Source organism: Periplaneta americana, chromosome 9, assembly GCF_040183065.1.
Source record: "Periplaneta americana isolate PAMFEO1 chromosome 9, P.americana_PAMFEO1_priV1, whole genome shotgun sequence".
NCBI lineage: Eukaryota > Metazoa > Arthropoda > Insecta > Blattodea > Blattidae > Periplaneta > Periplaneta americana.
Window position 1 is genome coordinate 58,296,044 of NC_091125.1, and position 20,884 is coordinate 58,316,927.

Consider the following 20,884-nt stretch of genomic DNA (forward strand, 5'->3'; position numbering starts at 1 on the left):
AAAACACAAACTTTTGTTCCTCATATACAGAGTCATACTTTTGGTTGTTCGAATGCTAGTAGTATCTTATGGTCCTACCTTCGGCTCACGGGAAAGGGCAACGAGTTTAGCTGGTGGTGATTTTTATACGGAACTACAGACAGTTATTTCACTTTTCTCAGGGAGAATATTGCTTTTTTTTTTTTTTTTTTTTTTTGCATGTCACAATTATTCTGAAGGTTTTTGGTACAAACTCGTAGACACGGGTCATATCTCGGCAGTTACACAGTTAAATGAAAACTGAGAGATACAACAACGACGCGAGTGTAATGAGTAACATATTAACAATTCTTATTTTAATGTAAACGATGCTATCTTTTCAGGTTTTTGTCCAGCAACCCCGAAAAGTATCAGCAATGTGTTAAGCAGACCAAACTCGGTGCTGGTGCTTATTGTAGGAGGAGCTGCCGAATCACTTCGTAGTCGACCTGGACAGTACCTATTTTTTCTGAAACAACGTAAAGGTTTTGTGAAGATGGCTTTGAAACATGGGTAAGTGGAAGTAGTGGGTAAACTTCATCAATATCAACTGCCTTAGTGATCTCGTGGTCAGCATGCTGACTCCCAGATCTGGAGGTCCCAGATTCGATTCCCTGGCTGGGTGTCTAGAGTCTAGAAATTTGTATGAATGTGAGTATGACTGCGAGTGTGCGGGGTTATTAATTAACCCATCTTCAAAATATAAAATACAATAATTATATCAGGACTGTTTCTATTCAGAGACCTGAACACATGTTTCTACATCACATTGTTGACATGTAACGCATCAGTTAGCACAACCAGAAAGCATTAATAGATGCTATAATGTTGACAATGCATTAATAGTACATTATGCAACGAGCCTATAATGGTAGTAATTAAGACGCAAGTATGTTTGGTTATGAAACAAGCGCAAGCGAGTTTCATAATTTTCATACGAGCGTCTTAATTACCATTATAGGCAAGTTTCATACGACTTTTTATGCTCCACCATATTTCTAATTTGAAATTATTCAGAAATATTAATTTTATTTGTATCTGACAGAAGATCGGAAGTGACCTTGTTCATAGCTCGAAATTGTGAGACGTGCGCAGACGCGAAAGTATTGATTTTTTCCGAGGAATAATAATGTCATTGACCTTGATGTAATGCAGAGAATGTATAACCTGGAAATTGATTTAGAATTGAAAAACTAGATGCCAAATTGAATTTATTTGAATATTATTTACAATTAACGCTAATTATTACAGTAACAGAACATAACCTTCTGCGACAGTATTGGATTTCCAGCCTCCGTGACGTTTCTATCGTCTTTCGATTGCATATCCGAGAATAATCGAAAACCTGAACTTTAATGAATAGGTGTACTTTAATGACATGCATTAAAGGACTGCTACCAGGTGTATAATTACTACATTTCGGCATGGTCGAGCATAAAAATATATTATGTATCAATAATCTCCTTTATCGTTCGCTAAATCAATTGAATTTGATACATGATTTCATTCTCTTTGCCCGTACCACACTAACTCAACTGCTTATGAATAATTTCAAGGAAAAATTATTCCGGAGCCGGGTATCGATCCCGGGACCCTTCGCTTAGCGCGCGAACGCTCTACCGACTGAGCTACCCCAGGAACTATACACGACACCGTCACAATTTTTCCTTTTATATCGACACAACTCAAATGAGCTAACAAGACGCCAGAACTCAACTATGAGTGCACACAATACTGTGTGACTTAATTTGTGGCTTTCTGTTAACGTACCTCCAGTAACGAATGTATTATACAAATCTGGCTATCAGGTAGTAGCTCCCTGTAAAGCAGGTTTGAATAATTTGAAGGCAAGCTGGGTATCGATCCCTGGACCCTTCGCTTAGCGCGCGAACGCTCTACCGATTGAGCTACCCCAGGAACTATACACGACACCCGGGTCCCGGGATCGATACCCGGTTCCGGAACAGTTTTTTTTCCTTGAAATTATTCAAACCTGCATTACAGGGAGCTACTACCTGATAGCCAGATTTGTATAATACATTCGTTACAGGAGGTACGTTAACAGAAAGCCACAAATTAAGTCACACAGTATTGTGTGCACTCATAGTTGAGTTCTGGCGTCTTGTCAGTTCATTTGAGCTGTGTGGATATAAAAGGAAAAATTGTGACGGTGTCGTGTATAGTTCCTGGGGTAGCTCAGTTGGTAGAGCGTTCGCGCGCTAAGTGAAGGGTCCCGGGATCGATACCCGGCTCCGGAACAATTTTTCCTTGAAATTATTCAAACCTGCTTTACAGGGAGCTACTACCTGATAGCCATATTTGTATCAACTGCTTATATTTATGAATATAGGCCATTCGATATCTCTTGAAATCTACCTGCGCGTGAGGGGAAGGTCAAAGTGGATTGAAAACCTTCCCTCCCTCGCTATGTATCAACTTGCAGCTAGCTAGCTCATATACCTCCACCATAAAGTTCTTACTACGGCGCACGCATACATTTGGTTTCACGAGATAATGAATTACCTGTATAAAGCTGTATTAATAAGTTAAATGATTTTCATTGCTAGTGTTTGTACATATGCATATGACTATGTTAAAATAAATAAATTCTCTAGATTTTAACAATAAAACATAGTAAAATAGAATATAAAAGATCAGTTTAAAATTACACTTTTTATAATGATATGTAACACAATAAATGAATCTAAACACGAAGCTCATTTGTCGACTTTACTCATAAGTTACAGTAGGCATATTGTCTTATTACATAATATTTGTCCGGAAGTGTACTACATACAGAAACACAGAGTGGAAAATTACAAATCCTTCTATTTTAAAATTTACATTACTGAACCATAGTAATCACACATCCAAGTATCGGTAGCCGAGTTCTGTTGAAGGCCAGGTGTCTTGAGATAACTATAGAGAGAACCTTTCTAACAGAACGTCATGTATGTTAGTAATAAGGTTTCTAAAGTCTTTGCTAGGGTGACAACATTCATTACATCAAAAACTCCAAAATTTTCATAAGTTTAGACATAAAAACGGAAGCAAAAGATACTTAGATTACAAAGAATTATGAATTGAACAGCAATATTTTAAAGTACCGTACCAACAATAATAAACTGTTAGAAAAACTTTTAATCTAATAATAACTATTGATTTCATACTAAGTACACACTTTAACAATCTACAGAGTATGATCTGGTGACTACAAAATCAGAATCATTGTTTTTTACATTCAACTTTTCCGATGATTTGATTTCTAGCAAGAATATTATGGGTTACTTAATAACAGAATGTGAATCTATTTGCAACGAAGTTCCTGAAATGAAGTCTTAACAATAACAATTGCTTGTGCAGGTTCTGCAAAAAGAAAAAAAGGCAGTTCATAATTGAAAAGATTCTTAGAACGAGTATAGCGGCACTTTTGCCTGGTAAAGTCAATGCAATGCTCACAACCACATCCCATATTTCTACACTTTTTAATGCATGGAAAACATCACGCCACTTTTTATCCGCATCTGCGTCAACCTTTTCCATTCCTCAAGTTTGCTGAATACCATATTGTTTACATGTAGAATAGGCTGTATCGAAATGGAGTTTTTTTTTTTCAGAAATTAAAAAAATGGATCTAAAAATGTGTTTTGTGGGTTCAATATTATTTATACAACCGCCATGGCCTTGTTCAAAGCAAAAATAGTTCCCATCGCAACCTAGGGAATAGACCTCATCTGGGAAAAGCTGAGCCTAAAAGACCTAATGACTCTGGAAGCAGTAAAGTCACGAGTTCTGAAAGCCACCTTAGGTATTTCAAAATACACAAAGTCGAGGCTAGCATACGAACTCGCCAGAGAACCCTTCTTCATATAAGACCTACGTATGAGGCTCCCATTCACTGACAGCTCAAAGAAACTACTACACGAAAGGGAGAGAAAGAGAAGGGACATATGGCTGGACTTTTATACAACAGAAGCCATGACAAACAGATCCTGGACCGACGCAAACCAAGAACTCCGAAACTTCGGGCACAGACGGCAGAAAGATTAATGCTTTTTAATACCCTGACTCCCACGACTAAAATGAGCCATTTGAAATTTAAGCTCATTGACCGGGAGAGATAAAATGTAAGATCTGTAGAACATTCAGACAACGCTAAGTGCGCATATAGGGACCGAGGGGTGTGTTTTTGTTTTCATGAACAGCTCATTTAAAGTTTGTGTGACTGTAGCCTGTATATATTTTTGTTTGGTTTTACTTTGTTTATAGTTTGATTTTCATATTATTTTATTTGTATTTCTGGTGATGAGGAAGAGAAGGCCTGGTGGCCTTAAATACGCCAAAATAAATAAAAAGATATACATGTATACAAGTTAAAAAAAAAAACCTTTGAACGTGAGGCAAGTGATAAAATGTTTCCTGTTGTTGCCTGATCTACAGTTGGTTTAAATTGAGTTAATCCTTTCATGCATTTGGCTAAGAAGTTCATTAATTGATGTAAGTGACGCTATGTAAAGATTATCTTTATGGACAGGAAAGCTTAATAAAGACAGTTCGTTGTGGTTGTCCATAGTTGAGTTTTTGAGATTTCCGAAAAGTCTAACAAGCAGTTTAATTAAAAAAAAAAGAAACAAAAAGGACAACCCGCGCAACACCGGGTGCTTTCAGCTAGTTACTGAATAAAGAGAAGCCAAAGAAGAGACGGCGGGTTCTCAAAAAAAAGTAGGACACTATTGTTCCGAGACATTAAGTACGATTTCAGGGCATCGTACATAACAATACCACTAATAACAGCTGGCAGCAATGACAACCATCTATTTTTAACATTGCCTAAGTACTGCTTCTAACCAGTAGAAACAAAATCACGAAATAATTTCACTCCCTCCACCCTTGCTTATCTTCTGGTTGAGCTTCTGTCTGATATGTACACCTATTATCAGGCAGTACATCTCACTTGACAATATGTGTCAGAGGAAGAACAATAATTGTTCGTATGCATCTGATGTCTAACTAGTGTAATATGTAGCTAGTCGGCGATGTATGCAATGGAGGGGGGGAAAGGAAATGGCCATCCTATCCCATTATCTTCTGGCCTAGTTGCCTAATAAGTGGTGTCTTCTTGGCATCCCTTGGAAGGTTCAAACCTGTCTTCGGACAGTTGACTAAACAACAACACCACTCTTGCTATACAAATATGAAAGTACTGAAACTTTTTATTTACCGGTACTATTGTTCCTATATCAACAGGAAGAACATCTACATTCATTTGTACACCACTGTGCACTACATGAGCAGGACAACTAATCCCCTGAATATTCATTTTCAGCATAATGTTCAGTTTAGGAAAGAAAAAACATTCTTCTTCTCTTCTTGCACCCACTAATGCTAGCATTATTATCTGCATAAAACGCAACTTTTTCAGGTATGTAATATAATTCCTCCAAAAATTTGGCACTAGGCCTACTTTTAAACTCTTATGATTTCATGCATCAAACACGAGAGACATAAACTTGGCAGTTTGAAGTTCTGATTGTATTTCATATATTTCGTCAGGTGGTAAAACGTTCACTAATTATGACTCTTACTTTGTCCTGGAGCATGTGAATTTATTTATTTTCAAATAGTTTCGTGATAATTTCAGACGTGTAGTGCATTGAGAGAAAAGAATGGTTATGTTTTGCTACATGAAATACAGTACAAACACACCTTCCTCACTAACAATACCTTTATCTTCTTCAGTTGGTTGTCCAGCATTGCTACTTACAAATGAAGTAAGACTCTGACTGGAGGTCTTCGCGGTAACTGCAAGCCCGTGTTTTTTTTCCTTAATGTACTTCTTAATAGCAGCTTCGCTGTGTATGTGGTTACAGTGCTAGCGCCTGACCTTGCATCCAGGTGACATGGGTTCGATACCCGATCAAATCTGGGTGACATTTATGGTGGATAAAACAAAAGTAGCACAGAGGAGTTTTCTTGGGGTACTCTCATTTTCTTCTTTCATTCCACCAATACTCTCCATTTCCCCCTCTCTTCTGTAATGGAATAGAATGGAATTTAAGTGAGGGGGCACGGATGACCCAGCACTGCGACCTGTTGAGCTCTATTGCGCTAACCCTCGATATGGAATGAGTTGCGTGGCATAGATCCCCTACGCGCACCAACCCAACCATATGACTAACGACTGGTCCCTACAGCGAACAGAAATACATAGGCCTATACCATTCCTGCTTCGGCAACTTCCCCCAAGGCCCCCCTGTCGGTCCGAGACGAAACTACTCCCCCGAGTAGGTCCGTCTCGGGTGCTCGTTGCAGAAGCCATCCAACGTCGTTTAGGTATATTCCACGGAGGCATGTCGAGAGAGCAAGTAGTCTCGGGAGGCTGCCTGTAGAGCTATCTGAAAAACAAGCAACGGGATGATGAGGAAAAGATGATGAGGGAGGAAAGGAAGTGGCGAAGATGAGTGGGGTTCCAATCGCCCGATAAAGTTACCTGATATTCATCCATAGGAGTGAGGGAAAAACCCCCCCAAAAAAAACCTCATCCAGGTAACTCGTTCTGAACGGAAATCGAACCAGGGACCGCTGGGTTCGGAGCTAGATTCGCTAACCCCTCAGCCACAACGGTGGACTTCTGTAATAGTATAAATAGACTGGAATGATGTCTGGGGGTAATACAGGTTTTCGATGCTAATCTAGTTCTAAGGGTTTGTGGCCGGGCTCTGGGTTCGGTCTCGTCACTAGCCAATGGAACCTTACCTACAGGGTGCAGGAAGGATGGTCAGCCTGTTAATGCCGGATTTACGAATGCCACTCAGGTCATCCGTCGGACTTAGGCAATCATCTCATATAGGGCGTACAATGAGTCTAAACGGCCTCAGTGTAGGGATCCATCCGAGATCCAGCCCTCGTGAAATCAATCAATATAAGCTCGCCTTCCATTGTCAACTTAGAAGTTGAACGACAGAAGGTACATTCTACCATTTTCGTCGTGGCATCTTCCTTCAAGAAAGGAACTTTCTTTTTAAAATTGTTTAAGAAAGTACAGTTCCTCTTTCTACACTCAGATTTTCCGTTTGCAAATAACTTAACCAATTACAACACTATACACTGAAAAGCTAAATTAACAATGAAGCAAGCGGAAAGCTACGGAATAAAAAGTGGAAATGTAAAGCCGGGAACAACGTTTTAGATGCTCTATGGTGATAACTGATAACCAAGTTAATTGTGAAAGATAGCAGAAAGGAGAGATGATAATTTCGCCCCGTGAGCAAGTTCTATTATCATGTTTTGAGACAAGTGTTAAAAATAACACGTACAATAATAAATAAACTGAACATAAACATCGATTTATTTGAAGGGACTCTGGACACTTAGCGTCCTGTTAACAATTTTCCAGGACAACAGAAAACATAACGAAAGAGAAAGGTCAGTACTGTATGGTCATCCTATCGTACCCTACCAACTAGTTTATTATTGAGACGAAGTAAGGAAGCTAGTTAGCTACTGAAGCTGCCACTCATGTCGCTGTTGTTGTTGTTGTTACCAGTCCTATGCCCTTAACATGTGCCGTGGCTATATCACTAATAGGTAATGAGGGGGGATTTGGTCTGAGATGAACTTCCGTGTCGGTAGACTCGTATAATATTAACCATGTTCAAACAAACTGCCTTTTTGATGGCTCATTCTTTCCCCTCTCGTACAGCCTCCTCATTTGTGTGTGTCATTTAACGGCATTCATTTCTTAATAGGACGCCTCTGGTACCCGTGATCACGTTCGGAGAGCCAGATATTTATGAACAGGTGGACAATCCCGATGGATCACGGTTTAGAAGATGCCAAGAATTCATCAGGAAGATAACTACATTTGCACCTATTATTCCTTATGGCAATGGACCATTACCTTATCGCCGGGAACTTACCACAGTAGGTAAGACGAATCATTTGCCATTTAAGAGTAAGCAAAATAATTCCAATTAATCTTACCTTAGAGGAACTCGGGCAAATATGAGCATATTAAGAGCTATTTATGGAAAAGTGCATATAATATGTTTATTAATATACCAAATTAAAGCCTATTCTTTTGGTTTTCATGCCACACGTTTAATAAATAAATGCTTTTATCGTTTTTTGTACCAATTAAATTTCTTCAATAGTTACATGTTGCTCATAATAGCCAATATTCAGGGTAATATGGTCAGGTTGGTTGGCATATATGAACAGGATTACTTTGCATGTTAAACAACGAGAAAGTCATCAACATAACAACTTAACGTAATGTAAGCACTTCTAACAATACTTGTCGTTCGGAAATGGAATACATAAGCATTTTAAAATAAAAACACATTTGATAAAGTTTCACAATTCTGCCTCTTTATTAATTCTGTGATTGATTTTCAAGTCTTCTGCTAAACTGAATGCTGGAGCCCTTAGCTGTACTCTATTAAGAGAAAGTCTATGTTTGGATATATATTTTTTATGTTCAGTAAGGATTTGTTCAGCTCTTTCCCTTAATTCCGGCTTAAGACCAAGTTTTTTTGGGTGCGAATTCCTCACCGTCATCATTATTAGGAGATAAATACCTTTGCAAAGTTTGGCATCGAACAAAGTACACAATTGCTGTTTGGTTTACAGAATAACACCTTGTTCTCACAGTTGTAACAAGTCTTTTTATGAATTGTACCAACTACTTCTGATCACGAATAGAGATTTCACTTCTGTATCATTCATTTGAAATTTGTAAAGTAATTCATATTATCTTAGTCATATAAACGTTAATTATATCCATTAATCAATATATCTGATACTAGAACTGTGTAAAATCAGTTTAAAAGCTGATATTGAAGTGTTGTTAGACATGTTCTAAACCAGTTAGCCATATTTCCTTTATTGTCCCTGCTCATATTACACTTTCAGCTAACTTTTTTCTACGCAGAAAGCAGCACACAAGAAACTTTGTATAACGTCAAACGTCATACACTGCAACAATGAGTAGAAACATTTTTTTTTTTTTAAATATTGAACAATAATTTATTTCAACCTCTGGCTAATGCTATTTTTCGGCACTTAAAAAAAATTGAAATAATTAATTATTGGCTCACAATTTCACATGATAATCAAACAGACTTGCTTTTCAAACAAAATCACCGCCTTAAAGACATGGCAGCACGATCCAATTGAGTTACATGACACAATAACGCTATGGAGCAGTCTTACTAACGGTTACAAAGAGAAGAAATATTTCCACGGATACCACAGAAGCTAAAAGCCTTCCGGTTGCACATATTATCTGACTGCTCATATTTGCCTGAGTTCCTCTAACTAATTATCATTAGAGATTTGAAAGCCAGAACCGATTAGTTTATACGGATAATAATAAGGGTGGTACTTGGATGCGCAATTGAATTACTAAACTACTATCGTGTTTACTAACAAGGTCCCATTATCAGACCGATTTCACAGATCGAACAGGGAATTTTTGAGGTGAAGGTATATTAAAAATAAAAATACCCGTGCTTCGGCTTTCTCTTCCATAGACCCCCGTTCGGCCGACAATTTTTTTTTCTCACAGTCGCATATTCCTTCGTCCTAGTCATTTTAGATTTTGTATAATAAAATAATGTATAAAATAGCATACGTTTTGCTTCTTGAGGTTTTTTCCTAGACGCGCCTAATCTGAGAAAAAAAAATGAAAACTATAAACGCTTGGTTTCTCTCCAACACTTGATGTGCCATACCAAGCACTGCACGATAGAACAATTATGCACGCAGAACCTACACCCAACAGATTAGTCGCTGCACTGCCCTTGTTTATGCTTGCTCATGTTTAGCGCCGTAAAATGTATATAGGGTATATAGTGTAGATATGCAGGCAAATGATTATCTTTCACTTCCTGTCTCCTTTTGGACTTTTTATGGTGTGGTTGTGTGTCGGTGTTTGTCTTAAAATACAGTACACAGAAGAAAATATTACACTGGACAGCAATCCAATTTTGCTCGATCATCTGTACATGGGATCGATAGCGCAAACTTCACATTCAGTCTGTCTGATCAAGAAAGAAAAGATGCAACAGGAGCAGTTCGATATAACATTATATTAAAATACCATTAACAATTACGCACTCTGCTTATAATATTTTTAATCTCAATTTTTAGATCGTCTCTTAAGCGTTAATCCCATTAGGCTATTGGAACTCCAACTAATGCGGAAATAACTAGGGTATTCGCTCAAACTGATCGGGGAGGAAGTTATTAAAATGTTTATAGAAACTCTCGACTTCATGTGTAATGAAACTGAAGAACTATTCCACGAAAGTGACGTTCACTCCTTCGCAGAATCTTCCACGAGTGAATTAGAAGAACAGTACGTCGTGTCTGATCAAAGTTCCACTCCTTCAGGGGAAAGCGACCTCCCCGACTTCCAGCTTAGTTCGAGTAAACAACCAAAATATGAACATGTTCCCCTTGACGTGAAAATGAAAGTGGTGAATATGGCCAAAGAACATCCTAACTGGAGCCTGACCACACTGCAGCATCAGGGGTCTCCAGCATTAAAGCATAAAGGGCTTTTTAAGCACATGGGAGCAGGAAATATAAACAGGAGGGACTCGATACGACAAACTAAACATGACAGACAGTTCGGGGATGAATCATATATTTGTAGAAGCGAGGGGGAGAAATTAACAGGTAACAACTAGGGCATTACAAGAATGGCGACTAGCTGCTGCAAATCAACATCTGTCATCTAATTTCGAATTTACTGTCAGTGGTAGTTGGGTCATTACGCTTAAAAAACGTCACCATATACGACAATGCAAAGTAACAAAACTGGTTTCCTTCAAGGAAGACTACTCTATGGAGGAATTACGCAAATCTGCGGATCGGTTCCAGAAGCAGACAACCACATTGATTCCTAATTTTGATAAAAATGTTATTATCAATACGGACCAGACTGGTTGCTCATACAGAAGTGAACATTAACGAAGACAGGCGAAAAAATGTGTCAGTTGCAGTTGGAGACGTGAATAAAGTCACTCATTCATATACGGCACAATATTTCGTTATTGCAGCTAGTAATTTACTGCCTAAAGCAGTGATGCGGTGCTTACTAGTAGTTCCGAGCGCGCGCTTTTTTAAGCTCTCTCTAAAGGCGAGGCGCTTTTCTCTCTGAGGCACATTGCTAATACAGCAGTAAGAAAGGGTGTACAGCACATACAACGTTGCAGACCATGTCAGATCGGAAGCGAGATTACAATAAAGATTTTTTTAATGATAAGTAGAAGGTTCAGTTTCTATACATTGAACATCGCATTGAAATACAGTGTTTAATAAGTAAATATATATATATATATAATATATACAGTATATATATATTATACATAATTTGTAAAAAAATGTCAAACGTCGGTACGAAACACAACACAAACACAGATATAGACATTATTCTGGATAAGAGTAAAATTGATTTTAGACAAGACAACATAAGTGCAACTATCATTTAAGGGGACATTGTGGTGAAATAACGCTGAAAATTTAAGGAAATCCATGTTTTTTGTTTGTATGATTGTAATTATATGATCTAACCATATACTGAAGTGTGACCAAACATACGGTGCGTGGATTGAGAGAAATGTTTTTTTTTTCTTTTAATGCTGTTTTCACTATTACAAAACTTTAAGCATTTTATTACATAAAAAAGCTCCTTGAACAACAGTTATTGTCATATAGGTCCGAAACTTCTTACAGAAGTCAATTAAATGTTGATAAAAAATTCAATTAGCACTTGTATGAAATATTTAGTTCCTTCGGGAAATATTCCTGTTGCACTTAGATTAAATTTAATATGCTATAATGGTAAATTCATAAAGTCTGAACATTTATTTGTCTTTCTATTTAAACTGAGCTCGAAAACCCAATTAATGGTTATTTCCATAATTATTTTCAAGATTTTGAGCAAATATGAACTAAAAAGTTTGAAAATTTTGACGCAAAGATCCTTTTTAGTGACATCAATATAAAATATATTTTAAAAAATATAATTTAAAAACTATTAGACCTAATGACCCCAAATTTTGTACAGATGATAGTATTGTATATCTCTTTATGTAGTTTACATTTCACAAATTTTGGATGAAAATTGTGGAAGTTTAAAAATCATACGTGTCCTCTTAAATGATTGACTCCAAAAATTGCGATGGCTCTTCAATAGCATAATTTAATGACTTTATTTTTCCGCGTTATGTGCATGCCACAAATCACTCTAAGAAAACTCAATGCATAATCATGACTGGAGAGTACGGACTACATTTTCACAACCACACAATCAAGATATACTTTATTTCAATTATTATTCTCATTATTTTTTAAACAAATGCTCAAAATTACTTACAGATCACACACGTGAAGCAGGTAGACCCTATTAATTCCTTCTAAACAATGAAGTGAAGTATTTACAGGATATACAGCTGCTTTTCACATTAAAATGGTTTACAAACAATTAACTTCTTCTCTTTATTTTTTTGTTCTCTCCTCTCCTTTGCGATTTGTTTACATATATACATATAGATTATAGACCTATTAATTATTACACAGCCAGAAATTTAGTAACGCAAGTTATTATAATAATTACTGTATTTATTCGCTGCATGTGTATGTACATTCCTGTGTCTACGTTGGGACGCTATGTAGTGGATGCGCTATGCGCTCGTGATCAAAGTCGAGCTCTTCTACCGTGATTGAGAGCTAATATCGTCTCATCCCTGGCCTAAAGTGTTTCTGTGTTTGCAAGAACCTAGGGGAAAATTCTGTCCGAAAGTTAGCGTTGCTGTTAGTATTCTTGAGACAAAATATGGCAGTGCTCTACATCTGGTAAACTGACCTCTAGTTTTTTCGAGTAGTATCTTGATGTCCTTAAATATTATGTAGGGACAAATAAATGTCTCCTCCTGATTGATTCCTGGGGGGGACAAACTAATGGAGCAATGTTCGATGAGGGGTTTGTGGATGATGATAATATGCCAACTTGCACTGTGAAAGTTATTCCACCTAAATGCACTCCATTGTATCAGCTTTGCGATGTTTACTTTTACAGACAAGTGTATTATATTTTGTGCTTCTTTTATGCCTCATACCAATCAATAAGTACTGTACACATTATGTAACATCACAACGTAGAATTCAAACACATTAATTAATATACATAATATTAATTAATATACTTTTTTACGCTTCACGAACAGTATTTATTGCGAATTGTTACGACAGTCTTACATGTCGCATAGTGTATTATAATGATTCAGTAACTTGAAAAGTATTGTCGCTCTCACTCTCGCTCTATCTACGCAGCGCATGCGCAGGAAATGATATGAGTGGATTACAGACGAGTAGCGTGAAAGCTTTCGAAGAGAAGCGCTGACTGTATTTATGCATATGATGAAAGAGTGATGGAACGGAGAAAAAATTCTCTCCGGCGCCGGGATTTGAACCCGGGTTTTCAGCTCTACGTGCTGATGCTTTATCCACTAAGCCACGCCGGATACAACCCCGACGCCGGTTAGAATCGTCTCAGATTAAGCTCCATCTCTTGGGTTCCCTCTAGTGGCCGCCCTCTGCACTACGTCATAGATGTCTATGAACGCAGGACCGAAGTCCATACATGTGTTGAGGTGCACTCGAATGAGTGACTGATTGGCCGGGATCCGACGGTATAGGCGCCGTCTTAAATCACAAAGTGATTTATTACGCATATCATATATATTTTGATGTACCGAAGTACATATGATATTTCCATGCAGATATTCTGCGTCATCATATGATGAAAGAGTGATGGAACGGAGAAAAATTCTCTCCGGCGCCGGGATATATGTATTTATGCAACTTCAATACTGCGGTTCGATGCTTGTTGCCGTCATACCAGGTTTCAATGGAAAATTTAAAGTATGATTTATTTAACGACGCTCGCAACTGCTGAGGTTATATCAGCGTCGCCGGTGTGCCGGAATTTTGTCCCGCAGGAGTTCTTTTACATGCCAGTAAATCTACTGACATAAGCCTGTCGCATTTCAACAAACTTAAGTGCCATCGACCTGGGTCAGGATCGAACCCGCAACCTCGAGCACAGAAGGCCACTGCTATACAGACTACGCTACCCAGGCCGACTGGTTTCAATGGAAGGATCTACATCCAGTTAAAAATAATAAGACTTCAGTAATTGTTTCAGGCCAAACGGGGGCCTATAGGAGAGAAAGCCGAAGCACAGGTATTTTTACTTTCAATGTACTTTCACCTCAAACATTTCTGTTCGATCTGTGACAAAGGTCTGACAATCGGTCCTTTTAAGTATGTGCCACGAAACTGCTTAGTTATGTTTGGGCTGCTTTAAACTTTAGCGAAACTATAGAACGGGTTGGGCGTCCTTATTTCTGGCAGCGAATCACAAATAAGTTCTGATTTGCCGATATGGGTCACTAGTATTGGTGTTGATGACGTGCTCGTGGCAAATGTCCTCGAGTTGTAAAAAATACTGTACTAATATAATAACAAAATAGGTTATAATCTGCAACACAACTTCACGTCTATTACAACGCGCTAAAATGAGTAAAAGTCTCTCCGCCACCATGGCTCAGTGCATAGCGTATGTGCTTCAATAGTGGTACTTAATTTTGATTTCCGAAATATGCGGATATTTATCTCCATTCCGCGCGATTGAATATTTATTCTTGTCCCTCTTCTTGTACTTGACCTGTGACGTCTCCATGGTGGCCTGCATTGCACTCACATGGCTAAGGAGATCTGTCACGTAAGTCTAGGGTTACACCAAAGTGAAGTAAAAACACTAGATGGTGTTTGGGGGCTCATGGAACATGAAAGTAGCGAACACAATATTACTACACTTATGTAATTACTTTCAAAAACGTTCTTTCTTCCATTTCTGATAAGGGAGCCATCCAAGTGACGAAACAGATCTTCACTGGCACGCATCAACATCTTTATCATTTTTCTTTCTTTTCTAATCCTTCGAGGTTTACTTAGATTATTACAGCTCCATGGTTTTTTTTCCGGATAATTAAAATTCTAGCGTAAGTAACTCTTAAATTCTTTATAGTATATGATATAGCTATTGCTTAATGCACAATAAAATTTAAATCGGTAATTAATGTGTCCTTCTGTTTCAGTTGGGAAACCACTGCCAATAAAGAAAACTCTTAATCCTACACAAGAAGAGATTGACGATTTGCACCAGAAATTCACTACAGAACTTATAGCTTTCTTCGAAGAAAAGAAAAAATTGTATATAGCAAATCACGAAAATACCCACCTCATTATCATATAATATTTTCTCTACATTCAACTCAAGCTTGACTTAAATACTTCTCGCAGCACCCAGATATTGTAGAACATGGTCAAGAAAATATGGGTGTTACAATGTATGAAAAATCTTACGGAGATATTTCAGAGTGATCAGTTATGAGTTGAAGTATCTCAAATTAATTCACACCTCTAATGTAGGTATAAGACAATTGAAACCTATTAAGCTTTTAACCCTAGAACATATAGATGGGCTCATATTGTCCCGAACTATTTTAATTTTTGTTTCCTGTTTTACTTCCATGTAAATTCATGAAATTTTGTATTACAAAAATGTCAATGTGAAAAATAACAATCACTATTATCTTGTGAAATAATAATGTATATGTGTATGCTAGAAGTTAACGGTATAATATACCATTGGAAAATAATCACATTTAACCACACAATTTAAAATTACTGATGCAACAACACCAATAACGTTATACGTTTCTGTTAGCATTCAATACCAACCACACTAGCTCAGTTTTGATTAGATAGTCAAGTAAACTGAAAAAGACGGTGGCCACTGAGTCTTTTTTTATGGAATGCTGAACCAAGCCGCAATCAACTCACTCATCATATTCTCATACGCCATTCCGGAATGGAAGAAGTAACAGAAGAATACAAGAAGACTCTAGATTTGGCACTTGCACTACCCTTCATGAAGCAGAGATCCCACAACAAGAATCTTCCGAGAGAGTTGAAAGCCCTCAGCAGCAATATTTCTGGAACCCAACACCTTCTCATCAGCCAGCGCAAGTAAACGGAAAACGAAAGGAAAAACGGTGTGAATTCTGCCTACGGGATCAAGACAGAAAATCAAACACGTTATGCATGATATCCAAGAAATACGTATTTTGTTCTGAGTAGTATTTACATGTGTGTTGACTTTGGACATAATTGACACAATAGACGGCACTTTTTCTGATGACAATAATATCTGAACGTAATAAATATTAATTGCATAAAAGACAGATACTAGTTGTTTAATAATATTTGTTCGGAAATTGAATTATGATGTTTAATATTGAAATAATACGTAACAAACTATACATTTAAGCAGGATTAAGTGTGTGCCTTTAAATAATTTTCTTGTTCAGTACATTTGGCAAAAGGTTTAATTCAAATAAGAATAATTACAAAATATATTTACTTAACCTTTTTTTTTTCTTCTATTTTTTGTTGTTTTAAAGCATAGGGCCAAGGTGACCCCACCTGTATGTTTAAGGAAGAAAAAAAGTAGCTATATGTTGTAGGGTTAAATAGCCTGAGGGAATTAAAACTGGGTAGTTTATTTTCAAACATTTGTATAGCCAGTAATAATTGTTGAAGCTGAAACATCCTTCAGGAACATTAAAAATGAAAATGTGTACAGTGCAACAAAGTGTTAAGAAACACTGAGTAATCTTGGTTTGCTAACCCTTGAGATCGATCTTACCAGGTCTATAAACTGTGATGATATAAACTGATGATTTTACATCAAGAAAGTCAGGAAGAGTTGAATGTTGATTTTATTTTAACAACTGTTATTAGAGAAGAAAAATTCGGTCCGGCGCCGGGGATCGAACCCGGGTCCTTGGTTCTACGTACCAAGCTCTCTAACCACTGAGCTACGCCGAAGTTCAATCCACAGCATCGGATCGAATTCCTCTCCTCTAGTGCTTTTCCCTTTGTGGCCTTACTCCATGTTCGACATATATGTTCATTCATTCATTCATTCATTAATTCATTTAGTGTTCTGCGCAAGGGCAGGTCTTTCACTGTAAACCCAGCTTTCTCCAATCTTTCCTATTTTCTGCCTTCCTTTTCTTTTCCTCATATGATCCATATATTTTAATGTCGTCTATGATCTGATATCTTCTTCTACCCCGAACCCTTCTTCCGTTTACCATTTCTTCTAGTGCATCCTTCAGTAGACAGTTTCTTCTCAGCTAGTGACCCAACCAATTCCTTTTCCTCTTTCTGATCAGTTTCAGCATCATTCTCTCTTCACCCACTCTTTCCAACACAGCTTCATTTCTTACTCTGTCTGTCCACTTCACACGCTCCATTCTTCTCCATATCCACATTTCAAATGCTTCTATTCGCTTCTCTTAGCTTCGTTGTAATGTCCATGTTTCTTCCCCATACAATGCCACACTCCATACAAAGCACTTCACTAGTCTCTTCTTTAGTTCTTTTTCCAGAGGTCCGCAGAAAATGCTATTTTTTTCTATTAAAAGCTTCCTTGGCCATTGCTTTCCTCCTTTTGACTTCCTGGCTGCAGTTCATGTTACTGCTTATAGTACATCCCAACTATTTGAAGCTGTTCACTTGCTCTGCTGCCTCATTTAGAATTCGCAAGTTTACCTTCTTTATTTTTCTTCCTATGACCATGCTCTTCGTCTTATTTGCATTTATCTTCATCCCATACTGCTCACAGCTGTCATTTAGCTCCAGTAGCATATCCTGTAGTATCATTTCCTCTTCTGCTAACAACGCCATATTATCAACAAATCTTATACACTTTATTTATTCTTCCTCCTACTATCACTCCTCCCATGTTCTGAAAACAGTTCTTTACTAAATCCACCAAGTAGATGTTGATCAGGGTAGGTGATAAAGGACATCCTTGACGTACTCCTCTCCCTATTTTACTTCCTTCTTCTCCTATCCTGACTTTCACGCGTTGTTTCATATAAAGATTACTGAACAGTCTTCTCTCTTTCCAATCCACACCAATTTTCTTTAGGATTCCCATCAGTTTATTCCAATCCACTTTGTCAAAAGCCTTTTCTAGGTCCACAAATACTACATACACTTCTTTATTCTTTTCTAAGTATCTTTCGCCGATTGTCCGTAGCAGTCCAATTGAATCTCTCGTACCTTTTCTCTTCCTGAAGCCAAACTGTTCTTCTTTCAACACATATATGTTGACATATTATATTAAGTCAACTGCCATTATACATGGAGCGCACTCAATTGAGTGATTTGGTGGCCGGAATTCCATAGTATATGCACTGTTGGCCGAAGAATCTACGTAAAGATTAATTTTTTGGTCCTACAGAATTTTTCGATCCCTGGCGCCGGATCGAATTTTTCTCCTCAAATAACAATTGTTACCATAAAAGATAAATTCTACAGGATCAAAAAATTAATCTTTACGTTAATTTTAACAGTTAAGGAAATATGTGTTATAAATTTAAATAGTCAACCAGCTACTATGGTAATGTTTACTTTTCAAAATGTTACCAGTAAGCTTACCTAATTTTCAATTTTGAAAGTAACAATGAAGTCTTGCAGAACTGCTTAATCTTTCTCCACATTGTTTACGTTAAAGTTACACAACAATTCTAAAATCTTACTGTGGGATTTCAGAAATATGTTTCCTAAACAAATGCTTAAAAGTTTTCAATTAATGATATGAAAAATGTAAATATTTAAATTTGTGTGTGCATAAGTTTGCTTTTCCTCCTCCTCCTCCTTCTTTTTCTTCTTTTTTTGCACATTATTGTGCTGAGAATAGTTGATAGTAAATTGTAATGATTAAAATAGTTAGAAGTGAAGTCCAAGCATAATGTTTTATAGGTGTTCCTGGGCCGCTACGCTACACAGCAGAAGTGAGCTGAATGTAGAGTTCTTTTCACAGCTAGATTATGAGACTGATTACAGTTACTTATTTCATATTTTGCGACAGCTTCGCTACCCTCTCTGGACTCTTTTCACATTCTTCCCAACGAGCATGGTATGTGGACAATGTTGTTGTGGTGAGAAGTTAGTCTGTGCAATGTATTTTAAGAGGAGTTTTAAATGTTGTTGTTGTTTTTTTTTTGTTTGGTCGAATGCCAATGAACTTGACAATGAAGTCATTCGCCGTCTTGCACTCTTAATATTCTTGTACAATGTCATCTTCTTGTAACAATGCTGTGCATGTTTTGATGTGTGCCATGTTCATCTCTTCATTCGAAGTTAGTCAGTAAAAATATTCCAGGTTTTGTCTTTTGCTCCATCCGAATTTTGTTTTTGGACAGATCTGAAACCGTTATTTCACCTGATTGACCAGTTTCTTCAACACTCAATTGAACTTCAGAACACATAACCTTTCCGATATAACACTACCAAACATGAACACAGCCTACCATGAAAGCAAACCAGAAGATAGCGCAGGAATTCACTAGAATTCAGAGGATGATGGCTATAACATCGAAGCTAGTCAATCAGGTAAAATAACACTAATTTAGATATTAAGACAGTAAAATTGTTATTTATTTAATTTAAATAACTTAATAGTTCATCAGTCATGTAACCTTGCCAGCATCATCAACTCCAAGAGGAATTATTATTTTATGTTATCTTTTCGTCATACGATATAATTCCAAACATCATTAATTCACACTTATGAGTAAGTATAATTTAAATATGCTCTAAGTATTCTTCCCAGCAACACACGGTCACAAGCCAGATAGTCGGAAGCTAACATCCTACATCGACCCGCGCATTCAAATTCATCCCGAGTCAAACATTATACAGTATAAACACTCAACAACGAAATATAAGAAAAACAAATAATAAAATTAATTAATCCACATAAGATACATAAAAAAATCTTTCTTTTAAAATTGGAAAGAGAAGCAATGCTTCCACCACATCCATAGACGCTACGTCCCTTGGAAATGTGTAATTAATTAGCAAAATCCTTGCAGAATACCTTTGGGATTGAACTTAGTTTGAAAATTCTATACAGTACCAATTTTCGACATATAAACGAACCTTCATACATTAATGAAACTATAAGTATTGCAAGAAAAATCTGAGTGCATATTTTATCATTCCCTTAATTCCTTATATAATAAGATTTCGTTGCTAATTATAATACAGAACATTATAAAATTCATTTCTCTGTATGACATAATTTATTATTCTGATAGAAAACTTTAAAATAGTTGCCATAAAAGCGAACATAAAGCCAATCAGCTGAAATCAACGAACACTATAACTACACTCAACTAAGCTGAACCAAGCCAACTTCAAAATTACAAACTTTTATATAAAATTCACACTTACCTTCAATGTACAGCAACAGAAGCAGGTCCAATGCAGCAACTGCTTCCTTCAGTTTGCTTTACTACAATGCTCTGCTTCCACAAAATTAGCATCTGTGGCTCCTGAAGACTTAGGATTGTACCTGCATTTATCATCCTGGAAAAAATTTAGTAACAAGTATTTGAAACCATGCAACTAGAGAGAGAAGTTCTAAAATAGCATGTATTTATTTAAATTGTAGGTATAGAAAGACAATTGTGGAGCAGTAACAGATATGTAGAGGCAAATAGACATGTATTTGATATCGAAGAAGAAAAAATAAAAAAAAAATCGAATTTTGTAAATCTCATATTTATAAATTTATTAGTCTATAATACATCAGCTACAAACATATGATTATCCATACAGATAAATATAATTATATATGGCGATTATTAATTTACTTTACATAGACATATATGAAATTCATTTCTGGATTATTTAGTCTACAAAAGTTAGT

General features: G+C 36.9%; 2 protein-coding genes and 1 non-coding gene across 3 annotated transcripts in view; 2 read left to right on the top strand and 1 right to left on the bottom strand.

Moving 5' to 3' along the window:
- Nucleotides 1-218: 218 nt before the first annotated feature.
- LOC138705954 (2-acylglycerol O-acyltransferase 1-like) lies at nucleotides 219-19,349 on the top strand. The gene is made up of 3 exons (XM_069834767.1): nucleotides 219-531; nucleotides 7,767-7,945; nucleotides 15,189-19,349. Exons 1-3 carry the CDS (start codon nucleotides 515-517, stop codon nucleotides 15,344-15,346), a joined length of 354 nt encoding a protein of 117 aa, XP_069690868.1. The 5' UTR covers nucleotides 219-514; the 3' UTR covers nucleotides 15,347-19,349.
- On the bottom strand, nucleotides 1,584-1,657 carry TRNAS-GCU (transfer RNA serine (anticodon GCU)). Its single transcript has one exon. It is a non-coding gene; the product is annotated as a tRNA-Ser (tRNA).
- Nucleotides 15,965-20,884, top strand: part of LOC138705583 (2-acylglycerol O-acyltransferase 1-like) — a 59,139-nt gene continuing 54,219 nt past the window's right edge. Inside the window, exon 1 of the mRNA XM_069834186.1 lies at nucleotides 15,965-16,118. Coding sequence (XP_069690287.1) covers nucleotides 15,965-16,118 — 154 coding nt within the window. The remainder of the gene's footprint in view (nucleotides 16,119-20,884) is intronic.

Bases quoted from the DNA above. Each gene is read 5' to 3' on its own strand.
- LOC138705954 (XM_069834767.1), top strand. The intron at 7,946-15,188 runs GTAAGACGAATC...CTTCTGTTTCAG, and splicing joins CCGGGAACTTACCACAGTAG to TTGGGAAACCACTGCCAATA.